We start from the raw sequence: 12,416 nt of genomic DNA, 5'->3' as shown, positions 1-12,416 counted from the left end.
CTCTATTTTGTAGCAAGCCTACAAAGATGTGCCGTGCATCTGCCAGGGCATGTTGGATTTGCGAGGGCATCAGGAATACATGGTAAGATTGTTCTGGTCAGGAAGAATGAAGCCTGGTGTAGTCCACACCTGCATTATCTATGGCCGTGGATCCTGAAACAAACTGCCCTCTCTTTTGAGCCTCACAAAACCAAATAATTGGTTAACTCTAGACTGGAGTCCTAGCAAAACCTAGTATGTACACAGTGTAGATGATCAAGGAACCAAGGCCCTAAAGCAAAGCAACAAACAAACCAAATAGGCATGCAGTCCGACAGTCTGCTTGCAAAAATATTAGGCCAAATGTTATCTACAAACTGCACGGTAAAACACAATGTGAGTACAGCTTTAAGAGGTGTAGCCCCTCAAGCCCTTGCTTTCCAAAAGCAAGAGTTGTGGAGCTGTATGAAGTTTGCTGCAGTTCCCAGGCTTAGTACACGTGGCTACTAGTGTGTTTGCTGGTTGACTTACTGCCAGTGTGAGTAAGAGGTTGACTACAGACCAGACCAAAATCTTTGACTGTTTCATGGGGTTGTCAGGATAATTAGCAGGGCCTTGCAGCAGAGCCGCTGTCCTTTCAGTGGCAGCTAGGAGTCTGTGACAAGTGACAACTTAGGGGAGAGAGCTGGTTTTCAAGCAGAGCAGGATTTTCAGTAGGTTGAAAATGTAAAGGTGTGACAGGCCTTACTGCAGATTTGTGCTAAGTTCATTCTATATCTAGCAAAGCCATCAGGCACTGTATGAAAGCCACGGACTGTGGAGAATAGGGTAGCAGCAGTTACAGGCCACCATTGCCAGAGCTTTGTAGCTAGTCTAAGTGATATTGAGAGACCAGTAGCCACAACTTTTGTTCAAAATGCAGGAGAGGTCCTCAGAAAGTGTTCCATCTCGTATTACCAAGTCATCGACAATTTGCACATTGGCTTCTCCAGAGGTATGCTGGGATGACAGAGGCATAGCCTAATTTCTGGATCAGTTGACTACCAAGGTGGTCATCAAGCCTCTATCTTAAGAATATAAAACAAAAATGAGATTTGATAAAAAAGAAAGGATGTGTTTGTATTGAAAACATGTTTTTGAAGTAAAACAGAAAAGATTGTGGATTTGTGGAAGGGTGTGGTAAATTTAAAACAGTGCAAGAGCCACATATTACATCCAAACAACATATAGGCAGGCAGTGCATGATGATATAACCACAGCATCCTCAGATGTAACACCCTGAAAGGGAAGGAGCCTTCTTAGTCAGTTCCAGATGTCCACTTGCTTTGGGACACACCGGACAGCCTGCATTTCTCCAATGCAGTAAAATGACTCCAATTTTCTCCTGATCCAAGAAAGTGGAAATCTGCATAGAGGTCCACATTTGAACATACATATGGGATACTGTCTGTAACTATTCTCTCCTAAGTTTCAAAAGGAGGCATTCCAGAGGGGCTAGACTACACACTACAAATGAGTCTCCTTGAGGAATGGGATAGAGGAGGGTAGAGGGTACGGCTCAGTACGGAGAGGAATGCTTTGAAGAATATGGATGAAGGTCTGGTCTGGTTGATGCTGTTCATTGCCTCTAACTCCTCAGACCTGATAGCACTGCAGACAGATATCAGCCCTTGGGTGCCAAAAGCCTAAATTCAACTTAATGACCTTAGCTTGAGATTAAGATGAAAGGGACACTAAATTGTAGACTCTTCTTGACTCTTCCATGTTCCATATTCTCAGGCTCCTGGCTTGGTTCTGAGGCTGGAATGACTCCCTCATTAGACTCAGAATTCATTTTGTCTTTCAGCTTACACTGATGAGAAGCCTACAGGATGCTGCATTCTATCTGCTTTGCTTTCTTACCAGATTATACCAGAGTCCTGGAGTCTCCATTTGTGTTTGCTCTTGACTCAAAAATTATTGTTCTCTGAATCCCTGCACCTCCAAGCAAGGAACGGAATTTCCAAGTTACATAGTTGGTGCCCTGTATCTGAAGAATTCCACTCTCCTCAACACAGCAATTATTTATCTGATTTGAGGGACCATGAGACCAAAACTCTTCTCATCTACAATTGTTTCAACTCTTTCTTCCAGCTGACAATAAAGTGAGGAAGAGGTAGCAAATATGAAAGTATGATAAATGTTCTCTTACCTACTGCAGATTAAAACCAGCTTTGGGGAGACAGAAAGGAAGAGCAGCCTTCTGTGAGAGCAGAGAAAAGCTAAGATCCCCCAAAATGCAGAAGACATGCTCTTGTGTTAACTGCACCTTATGTTTCGGAGCCTTACTGTATAAGAATGGGCCTAACGATACATGAGAGTGTGAAAAGTGGGAAACTTTTTGAAACATCGTGTTGGCTGATCGTAGTAGCATACTGTGGAAAAACCCGTATATTGAATCAATGTCTGTCTTGATTCCATTTAAAATTGCTTTTCTGTCAAAAACATGGACAGAACAGGGTTGGCTGAAGATTAAAGATGCTGGGTAAGGACAAGCCACTGCCCATCAGGTCGGACAGGGCTTTGAGTGAAAGATGTCCCTGCCCGTGGCAGGAGGGTGCTTAAAGGTCCTTTCCAACCCAAACAATTCTATGAAAAAGTACTTGCGGCCATTAAAACCACTAGCGATTCATGGCGGGGGTACCCAACTGCAGTTGCTGGCCAGTCACAAACTCAACCAGGTTTAAGAAAAAACAGCAGTCATCTGCCAGCACAAAGGCAGAAGCGTTAAAGGCGGCCTTCCTCGGCACTGGCCAGCAGGCATCCTCATCCCCTTCATATGTGTGGGAAGGGACAGGGTTACCAGTTGCTGCCCAGACTGGTGGCTTTTGTCTTTCCTGTACATGGACTTCAGTGCCTTTGCCTCAGCCCAGTACCGATACATATGCCTCGATATGCTGTGCGGTACAACAGTAAACATTATTATTCCAGGAGTTTCTAGTGGCTGTCTCTTGAATTGCATCGGTGCCACAAAACCCAGAAATTCAGGGGATTTCTTTCAAGGATCAGCTATGATCGCAGCAGGTTTGAGGACAGGATGCTCTCCTTTCCTGGCCTGCTTCTGGTAGGGGATGCCTCCTGGCCAGAAGCGCCTGAGGGTATCATCAGGATGTCAAGGATTGCAAGACAATAAGAAAAGGTAGCGAGACAGCCTCTTCTGAGATCCTGTCCCTCAAATTTCAGGAGAGAACACAGAAAGAAGCAAGGCCCAAATGTGCTTATTACGGAGGTTGTCAGCAGGTGGAAACATTTGACCTCAGAAGACTTGTAAACACAGATGGGAATGGAAAGGTCACCTCCAAATAAGCACAGAGGCAAGCATTCTGGATCCCACCGTATTCCTGATGGAGTGCAGCACAGCAGAGCAGGTAGATTTATTCAGATCCTCCAGAAACAGCAGCAGGCCTGACTTGATTCCAAAAATAGTTTGAGTCAATGTTGATTTGCCAGAGCCTACTCACAGCAGCTGTGTGCTCTGTGTTACATGGAAGAGGGTACTTTCTGGAGATTTTTTAAATACGAAGGCCATTCTGTCAGTGCGTGAGTGAACAGTTTAAGTCGATATTTTCCTTCTGGGTACATTATACTATCATTATTCCAGACATACGAATTTGGCAGCGAGAACAGAATCACTAGCTTTTAAATTAAGAAGTACTTTCTTTGTTCAGACTTGATTTTAAGCTTTTGGGTATTTTCCTATGTTTTTATTAAGATATGTATAACTCCAAAACCATATTGCAGGAAAAAAAACCCAAACCTTACTTTTAAAAGAGTTAATATCTACAGTTTCTGTGAGCGTCTATCTCCAGTATATCAAAGGGAGAGAGTGAGGAGATGACAACTGATATTTTGTAAGGCTAAAAATATTGTGCCTTTTTACATAACACTGGGAATTTAAAAAGCACATTAACTGCTTGCAGATTATTTTTAAAAATGCAGTTTGAGCAGCATCGCTAGTATAGATTCAACTGACATTTAGGAGAAGTAGCTGCTGTATGTTTCACTGCTTGGAAAAGGAGACATTCAATAGAAAATGAAGTAAACGTTTTAAAAAAGGCAAAATAAGACTCAGACTGCATCAAAGATGTCCGCGCCCTAATATACACCTGACATTGATGTCATTGGTCGTGTCTGTCTTCCTAGTGCATACCACGTACCCTTTTTGACCCTCCAAAGCGACCTCCTCGGACCTCCCCTCTTGGCACTACCTACCTGATGGTGAGGAACCTGTGCACTCTGTTTGACTGCCAGAGATTCACCAAGTTCCCTCTCTCCTACATTCCCGGAATGTCCTTTCTTTTTTCCTCCTCATTTGTTAGCATCTGCTGAGCCCTTCCTGGCAGGGAGGGAGTGGGAAAGAGGCCCTTACCTGTGAACTCACTCATCTTCCCATTTCATGTGCCACTGGAAAAGCCCCAGGCCATGGCAGAAGAAAACTGGAATTTCATAGCATGGCCCAGTCAACCTCTAGTCTCATTCCGTGCGAGCAGGCATTTAGCTGGTTCCGATGCAAGTTAAGGACACCCGAGGATGCAGAACAGATTTATGAAAGGTACTTGCCAGAATGGTGTTGCTGAGTGGGTGAAGTTTGTGGCAGATGAAGCAGGCTAGACTTGCTAATTCTTTGATACTGAGCTGCAGTTCCAGAGAGCAACGGTTCTCCGTGCTCAAATGGAAGGTGATGCCTGATCACATGCAGCAGGTCATCAGTGAAATGCTAACAGAACAAACCGCACCACCACAGTTCCAGATGGTAAATTCCTTTCTGTAAAGTCTAGAAATGGGAACCGTATGACAGATGAGATCTTATTTAATCTATATAGAACAGATAACGACACTTCTGCATGACTCTGGATAAAAATCAAATGTGGATGAAGATGCTGAGAGAATATCACACTTGCTAAAAATCTGCAAAACAGCACTGTTGTTCTGAAAAACCGGGAAGCTACAAATCCTTAAGAAAAACTAATGGAAGGCAAATACCAAGATAAGGTGAGAAAAGAATGACGAGCCCCGAGCATTGACCGTTTATGTACGCGTGTACCAATACGCCAAACCTATGTGTTTTAAAGAAAGGGGATTGTATTTTAAGAGAATACCGCCAAAGAAGCGAGGTCACATAGCAGGGATCTTGCAGCAAAGCAGGTATGGGAATACTGTCTGTTGTTAGTTTACAGCTGCTTGCCTGCTCTTTATGTGGTGGGATGACATCCCTCTCCACTGTAGGAATTCTTAAAATTTGTTTCAGAAATATATATTTTTTTAAATGCAACATGCATTGAAATGAGCGTGTTTTTAAGGCGTCTGGCTTAACATCAAAGTATTTCATACCTCTTGAGTACGACTGACCTTAATTTGGGACACTCCATCAGCGTTCAGTTTCCAGTAGATGATGCCAGGATATCCAAAGCGTGTGCCTCTACTCTGGCAGCACAGGCCAATTTGAGAACTCATCATGCAGGGGAAGAGGAAAAACAATCTTTCTGTGCTTACCATTACCTCTCTTCAGCAAGATGGGACAAAGCACCCAGGAAGATTTTTTGATAAATACACTGTTGAGAGGGTGGATTTATTAGTTCTGTCTCAGCATTGAATTAACATGCGCTCATAAAGTTTTTTATGACCTCTGGGTCACATTTGCTCGGATGTGAGTGTAGCTAAGCACGAGCTTATATCACAACATGTAGTGCAAACATACCCTACGTCTATACCTTCACCTATTGTTCCTTCTAATCTTCAGTTGATTCACACAGCCTCAAATATTGTCCCAGCTTGAAAGGACCCAGCCTTCCACTTGTATCAGATAAGTTACGTCGCTTTCAGGATCTGAACTACGTTGGCCCCGCTTTTCTCATTCTTTGAACCTCATAAAAAGCCTTTCTGTTTGTCTCCTGCACCGAAGGAGCTCTGAACAAGAAAGAACTGTATGAGTCATTTTGCTATCTCATTTCCTTTTCAGTCCACATGAAAATCCTATCAGTAGCTAATACGGCTTGATGTAGAATTAACTCTTGTGGCATCTACTCCATTACTTCTATGAAGCAATTACAGAGATCTTTGCCAGAAGCAGCATTTACTGGGGAATCCATACTGCCAGTGGCAGGAGGCCAGCAGAGAAGCATATTGGAGCAACAGTCCCTGGAGGATGATTCCTGCCTCTATAGATCTGATACAGATACTATTTTGGTAAACATCTCCTACTCGTGAACTTCATAGGCCTCTCTGTATTTTCCACAGATGAAGACACATCTTCCAAAAGGCACGTAGGAAGTTTCTCCATGTCTTTCTGTTATAGAAGTTGGTCAGGCCATGGGTTTTAAATAACAATTTTGAATAAGGATTTTAAAAAGGATCGGAGAAGGAGGTGAACAATCATTTTTCAGAGCCTTTTCATGGGAGAACAGACATGGTTGCCAGTGAGACCTCTGGGGACAGGAACTAATGGTAGGATGAATGATAGAGACAGAAGGAAGACATTTTAAATTATTTGGGGGTTGGCAATGTTTACTTGAAAGTGAAACATTAGGTGGCAAGATTTATATTGGTATTTTTTTTAATTTTAACCGGTTTAAATGGCAGGTAAGGGAGACGACAGGGGCGCATTACCTACTGTGATATAATCTGCATCCCTGATAATTAATTGATGAAAAGAATACATTTACTAAGCAGGTACGACAGTGACAATAGCTCTGTATTTTATAAGCAGTGTTTCTTAGGAAGAAGCTGTTCCAGTATTTATAAGGTCTTTGTATTTATAGAGAGCTATAGGGAACCTCTGGAAAAATAGGTTTAATAGATCCATCAATGGCTTATAGCAAAGATAAACAATGCTGAACAGGCATCTCTTAAAAAGCAAACATCAGTTAACAATTTACAGCATAAGCCTGTCTGCAGGGTTACGATGGAGGTGCCTCAGTGTGCACTTGAACAAGCTGTTAAAAATCAGAGCTCGTTCTCAACCTGCTTTGCTCTGTGCTATTGCCAGCCCTTCTACTGGGCACGAGGTCGCTGTCTTTAGCAAACAGAAGTTCCTAATGGCAGCGACCTGCAGCCCACGCCAGGTCGACCAGAGCCACGTTCTTCCTTCGCTCTTGCCCAGCGTGCCTCTTGCAAGAGGGTCTGTGGAAGGGGAGGTCTACAGCTCTACGATAAACAGTGACGCACAATTTCACCCATCGTACAAAGAATTTAGGAGGCTGCAAGTGGCTGTCTCCTACTGCTCCTTCCAAGATACCCAGCTATGTAAAGAATCAGAATCGTTAAGGTTGGAAAAGACCCTTAAGATCATCGAGTCCAACCGTTAACCCAGCACTGCCAAGTCCACCACTAAACCATGTCCTCGAGCACCACGTCTACCCTTCTTATCTGTGTTTCTCTCTCTAGATACTTAAACGTCTTCATCTCCCAACCCTGTATGAAAACTTAAAAGATCTTTCAGATTTAAATCAGCACTATACAAAATGTACTGTGAACACCATTTCCGACATGAAATTATAGCCTTGTTGTTTAAGAAAGTACCTTCAATGCTTAGAGGAAATATTCAGAGCCTGTCAGACAGTGTATTTCAAAGAAAACCAAACAATTTATATTTTGTCATTTACCTCCTGTTCCTTGCAGCAGCAGTGGGAATACTGTTGCTCAGGAAGAGCAAGGACAGAAACTGGGGGGGTCAGTTGGATTTCTGCTCTCTTTTGGGCCCTTGTTCAAAGATTTAGTCCTGTCACTTCCCTCCTACATGATAATTCTCATGAAATCATTTATTTCTTCAGAACGTAAAATAGCTACTGTTTTCTTATGCTACTGTATGATAAATATATTTTAACTGAATTTAGGAAGTAAAAGTTAGGTATTGGCTTATTAAAAACTAGAAACTGATGATGAGCTGCCTGTTGCATGGATCAGGGAAAGTATGGAAGAGCCAAGCAGCTGTGTCAAAACGGACAGCTGATAGTCTAACAAAGTCTTCCCAACTTCTAATGAGAATGAAATTTACTTTAAATATAGAGATTTATGTACACAAGGTCCGTAACGAATAAACGTACGAGTACGAACCAAAAGATGGGGAAGAGTCCATCCTTTGATTAAATCGAGTACGTGAAAAATGGCAGACAAAGCATGGCTGTAGGTGCCAAGACGGGTGGCGCTTCCAGTAGCTAAGTGATATTGATTCCAAATAAAAAAAGGAGAGAGCTTGCGGCATCAGGACACAAGACAGGCCAGCGGTTCTGTGGAGTGAATGAACGGGCGCTTGCGTATCGTCCTGTCCTTTCCAGTTCCCTCTCTTCGCTGTGCATGCCTGATGCTTGCCTTGCAGCGGCAGAGGTGCTGGCCAAATCCCTTGTGTGAATTCCCGGCTCGCTAAAGCAGCAGAAGACAAACCCATCAAGAACTGGAAAGCTGCTTTTCAGGCAGGGTAAGTGCTAGGACTTGCTCAGCTGCCTGTGGATTCACACCCTGAGGCAGAAGTCAGAACAGACTGATGCGGATGATATTGTAGCTTAACGAAAGGAAAGCCAAACGTGCGCTTGCTAGGACCTAGGGTGTGACTTTAAGCTTGAGACAAAGTGACAGACAAGCTAAAGCATCACACAGCGGGAATAAATTAAGAAGAGTCAATGTGACTTACCTGAGATCTTCACTGCAAAGGAAACCACAGCAGAGATCAGTCACAGAAAGGAGGTTCACGGAGGAACCGTTTTAGATTGGGTGGGTGGGTGAGGGGGAGAAGGGGATTAAAATGAAACCAGAATCTCTCCGAACAGAAGAAATTGCCCACAGCTGCGTCAGTGATACAGCCTCTCAGGCTAGGATGAGCTGCAATGCTGTTTGGTGGGGTTTGTGGTGAAGCTCCGAGGCCAGCTGCCCCGGTCAGTCTGTCTACAGGAGACTGGGGGTGACAACAGTTGGCTGGGCAGCCACGAACTTACAAAACATCTCTCTGAGACAGACCTTGCATCTTAATATACCACGCTTCCCATTCCAATCTGCTTTTGTTTCCCCTTTCCTTGCATTTAGCCCTGGAAGTCAATACGGATCTGCTTTTCCGAGATGCCGAAACACCTCTGGTTAACATAAAGCTCCACCAGATCTATGGTTTCCCAGCATTTTTACAACTTAGGTTTCAGGAGTGCAGATACATCGGGGAAAAATACCTTTCGTGAGTCATTCAAAAAGACTGGATGTAAACGGATAGGTTTGGAAATGTGTGGGGGAGGTGGAAGGAGGAGTGAAACGGGGAAAGAATTGTAGCTGTGGGAAAACTTCCTCCTCAGCAGAGCTCTCGTGTGCCGTACCCAGCGATAAGCGATAGAGCAGGCTCTCGCAGGCCTCGGGCACCCAGGCGGCAGGAGACGACAATCTCTTACACTTCAGCAGTGTCATGTTCACCGTACTCAGTAAATCTTCAATACCACGAAGAAGGGAAAAGATATAACGGCTGCTTATAGTCAGACATCACTATCTTTATTTCTGCAATATGTCCTTCCTACGTAAATTTTAGTTTGTAAACTGACTTTGTGTGAGTAGGCTTCCCGCTTACTGTTTCAGAGGCTCAGGCAAAACATGTTCTATATGAAGTCCTTTTATTCTTTTTTCTTAAAATCTTTTTTTTTCTTCCTTAGGCTGACTCTAAGTTGTGAAGGGGAAAACGAATGAACTTACCTGTTCCCCATTACTGCTGTCAATCAGGGCTGTCTTGGGTGACTTCTCAGCAATGCAGGCAAAAACTGAATTTTCCAGGCCCAAGGGTGAGAACAAAATGGCTCAAAGAGAACAAATGCTGTTACTAGAGATTGGTGGAAAGAAGCTGGTGAGACCGGTCAGCCTTTTGGGGTGAAGGAAGCACAAAGGGACGGGGAGAAATCATTTCAGAGCGTGAAGGTAGAAGGAGCAGACCGGGGAGAGCCGGTGGGGCTGGGGAAGCGGACCAGGAGGACGCTGCCTGTTGCTGCTGCTATCAGGCGAGGAAGAGTTTGGGCTTCGAAGGGAGCAGACCTAACAGCGTCTTCTCCACCTGCAGAGATCCCTCCTCACTGCCATGTTAGCGGGGAGGACGTGGGAAAGGCCTCAACGATCCTCCCCGGGGCTGCGCTTGCTTCTTGCACCGCGGTGCGGGGCGACGGGGAGAGGGCAGCGCCGCGCACCTGCGCCCCGGGCGTCCGGAGCCCCGCAGCGGGCCCCCGCAGCGGGCAGATGGGACAGGGGACCGCCGTCCTCCCGACCCACCCCGCCGCCAGGGCCTCTCGGCGGCTCCCGCAGTCCCCGCAGGGCTGCGGCGGGGGCCGCTCCCCCGGGGGCCGGGCCGCCCGCCCCGGCTCAGCCGGCGGCGAGGGCGAAGGAGGGCCCGCCCCGGGGGAGGCGGCCGCCTGTAACCGAGTCGGGCCGGCGAGCGCGGTTACCGGGGGGCCGCGCCGGCCCCCGCGCCCCTCGCTTCTTCTTCCGGGGACGCCCCCGCTCCCCTCCCGTCCCCACCTGCTCGCCGCGTCGTCGTCCCCCCCCCCCCCGCGGCACCGCCCGCCGCTCACCTGTGCCGGCCCCCGCCCCGCTCCGCTCCCCGGGGCGGGCCGGACCGGACCGGAGGGGCCCCGCGCCGCCCGCACCTCTCCGCCCGCCGCCGGCCCCGGCCCCGGCCCGCCGCTCCCCGAAGGCGGGCGGACGGCGCGGCCCGGCCCGGCCCGGCCCTGCCTCCCCGAGCCGCGGAGGCCGGCAGCCAATGGGAGCGGCGCTGCCGGGCCGGAGCTGTTTACCCAATCTCAGCCCGCCTCCCCGTCGGGGAGCCGCCGGGGGGGGGGGGGGGGCGCGGCGGAGGCAGGGACGCGGCCGCGGCGAGGGAGCCGCAAGGGGAGAGCGGAACAAAGCGCGAAGGCGCGGCGGGGGCAGATGCCGGCCCGGCCCGCGGGCTCCCCTCCCGCCTGCTTCGCCCCGGCGGGGGCACCCCGCGCTCGTACCTGACCATGACCCCGCGCCGGTCCCGGCTGGGCCACCCCGGCGTTTCCCGCTGAAGGGACCGGCTCCTTTCCGACCTCCCCCGCTGCCTTCCTCCTCCGCCTCCTCGCTGCTGAGGCTACCGCCTCTCCCCGGAGCCCCGCCGGAGGGATGGGCTGCATCGGATCCCGCACTGTGGGTAAGGCGTTGGCGGGGACGGCGCTAGAGGATGCTCGGGCGGTCGCGGCCCCCGCCCGGGTACCGGCACGGCGGAGCCCGGCGCGGCGGGTCGCCCCTCGCAGCCCCCCTCCCGGTTGCCCAGGGCCCGTCCAGCGCCATTAGCCACCGGCCCCCGCCTCCCCCTGCCCCGGTCCCCCCCCGCGGCGCGGAGCCCTGGGTGCCGGCAGCGGGGCCGGGGGGAGCGGGGCCGCGGGGCACGGCCGGGGCCGGGGGGGACACGCACGTCTCCCGTGCCAGCCGTGGCGGAAGGTCGCGGAACATGTGGGGCAGTGCGGGGCCGCCGGAGAAGGGGGTGGGTGCGGGGCGTGCCCGGCCGGCGGCTGCCTCCTTCGCTCGGTAGCGGGTTATTGTTACCCGAGTCTACATAACGTTGCGTGATCCGCACGTCTCCTCCTCTCCCCCTTCCCCCTACGTAGACTTCAATGGAGAACAGCCAACAACGCTGAATCCCTTCCCTCTCGCAGAGCCATTGCGAGGGGGCACAGTGGGAGGAATCGCATCTTCCCGCTGGGCCACGCGCATCTCGCAGCAGAGGATCCCAAGCCTTTAGGCTCTGTAACCTAGCTCTCCCCTCCTACACACATGCGGATACCAAAAAGATCTCTTGATCCCTAAGCGCAGGTCTCTACAGGTAAAAACAGCGTCCTGTGGCACGCTCTCCTCCCCGCAGGAAAATTTCTTTCTGTGCCAGCCACATGTAGGGATATCGGTTACGTGGGGATGTGTCATTCAAGCCACCAAAACAATCTCTGAGAGAAAAACACAGCTCGTTTGGTAGCTCGTGTCTCTCTCTCAAGCCCTTCCGCAGAGCACGCAGGCTCTGACATCTGCGGGAAAAGGAGACCTCAGAGGGCAGGGGAGCTGAGCCACCTCCCCAGAATAAATCTGAGGGACCGCGTCGAAGCCTGGTGCTGTGGCAGCCCTTGGCTCAGTGGGAAAGCCCTTTGGGAGCGCTTCCAGGGAACCATCGACTCCTGCAGCAGCAAACTTTAAACTCCAGGCTCCAGTGTCTGCTTTGGGATTTAATTCCCACATCTAGCCTATGTCTCTTACCGGTCTCCAATGTCCTCGTGACCTAAAGAAGTCTCTTCTGTCTTCTGTAATGTCCACGTGGCAAAGATCACTGCAATATTTCCCTTAAGATTCTTCAGGCTCACCTGGATCTGTGTCCCTATAGCGCATCAAAACATGTACTGCCTCCCTCTCCTGCCTTTCCCATATCCTCCACACACACC

The 12,416-nt window shown here is 49.0% G+C and overlaps 2 protein-coding genes across 7 annotated transcripts in view; one reads left to right on the top strand and one right to left on the bottom strand.

Moving 5' to 3' along the window:
• The window catches only part of ZYX (zyxin), a 29,008-nt gene extending 18,448 nt beyond the window's left edge, over window positions 1-10,560 (bottom strand). Inside the window, exon 1 of the mRNA XM_087756013.1 lies at window positions 10,542-10,560. The gene's annotated coding sequence lies outside the window, so the exon portion shown is untranslated. The remainder of the gene's footprint in view (window positions 1-10,541) is intronic.
• A 255-nt stretch (window positions 10,561-10,815) lies between these two features.
• FAM131B (family with sequence similarity 131 member B) overlaps window positions 10,816-12,416 on the top strand; it is a 38,952-nt gene continuing 37,351 nt past the window's right edge. For all 6 annotated transcript variants that reach the window (XR_015704454.1, XR_015704451.1, XR_015704452.1 and 3 more), the window contains exon 1: window positions 10,816-11,140. Coding sequence is in view for 2 of the 6 variants with exons in the window: in XM_087756019.1 (XP_087612145.1) it covers window positions 11,113-11,140 (28 nt within the window). In the remaining 4 variants the exon portion in view is untranslated. The remainder of the gene's footprint in view (window positions 11,141-12,416) is intronic.

This window comes from Nipponia nippon, unplaced genomic scaffold, assembly GCF_047370975.1.
Source record: "Nipponia nippon isolate SJK-2023a ecotype South Korea unplaced genomic scaffold, ASM4737097v1 scaffold_2, whole genome shotgun sequence".
In the NCBI taxonomy this organism is placed as follows: Eukaryota; Metazoa; Chordata; class Aves; order Pelecaniformes; family Threskiornithidae; genus Nipponia; species Nipponia nippon.
This window is presented reverse-complemented; position numbering and strand designations above follow the sequence as displayed.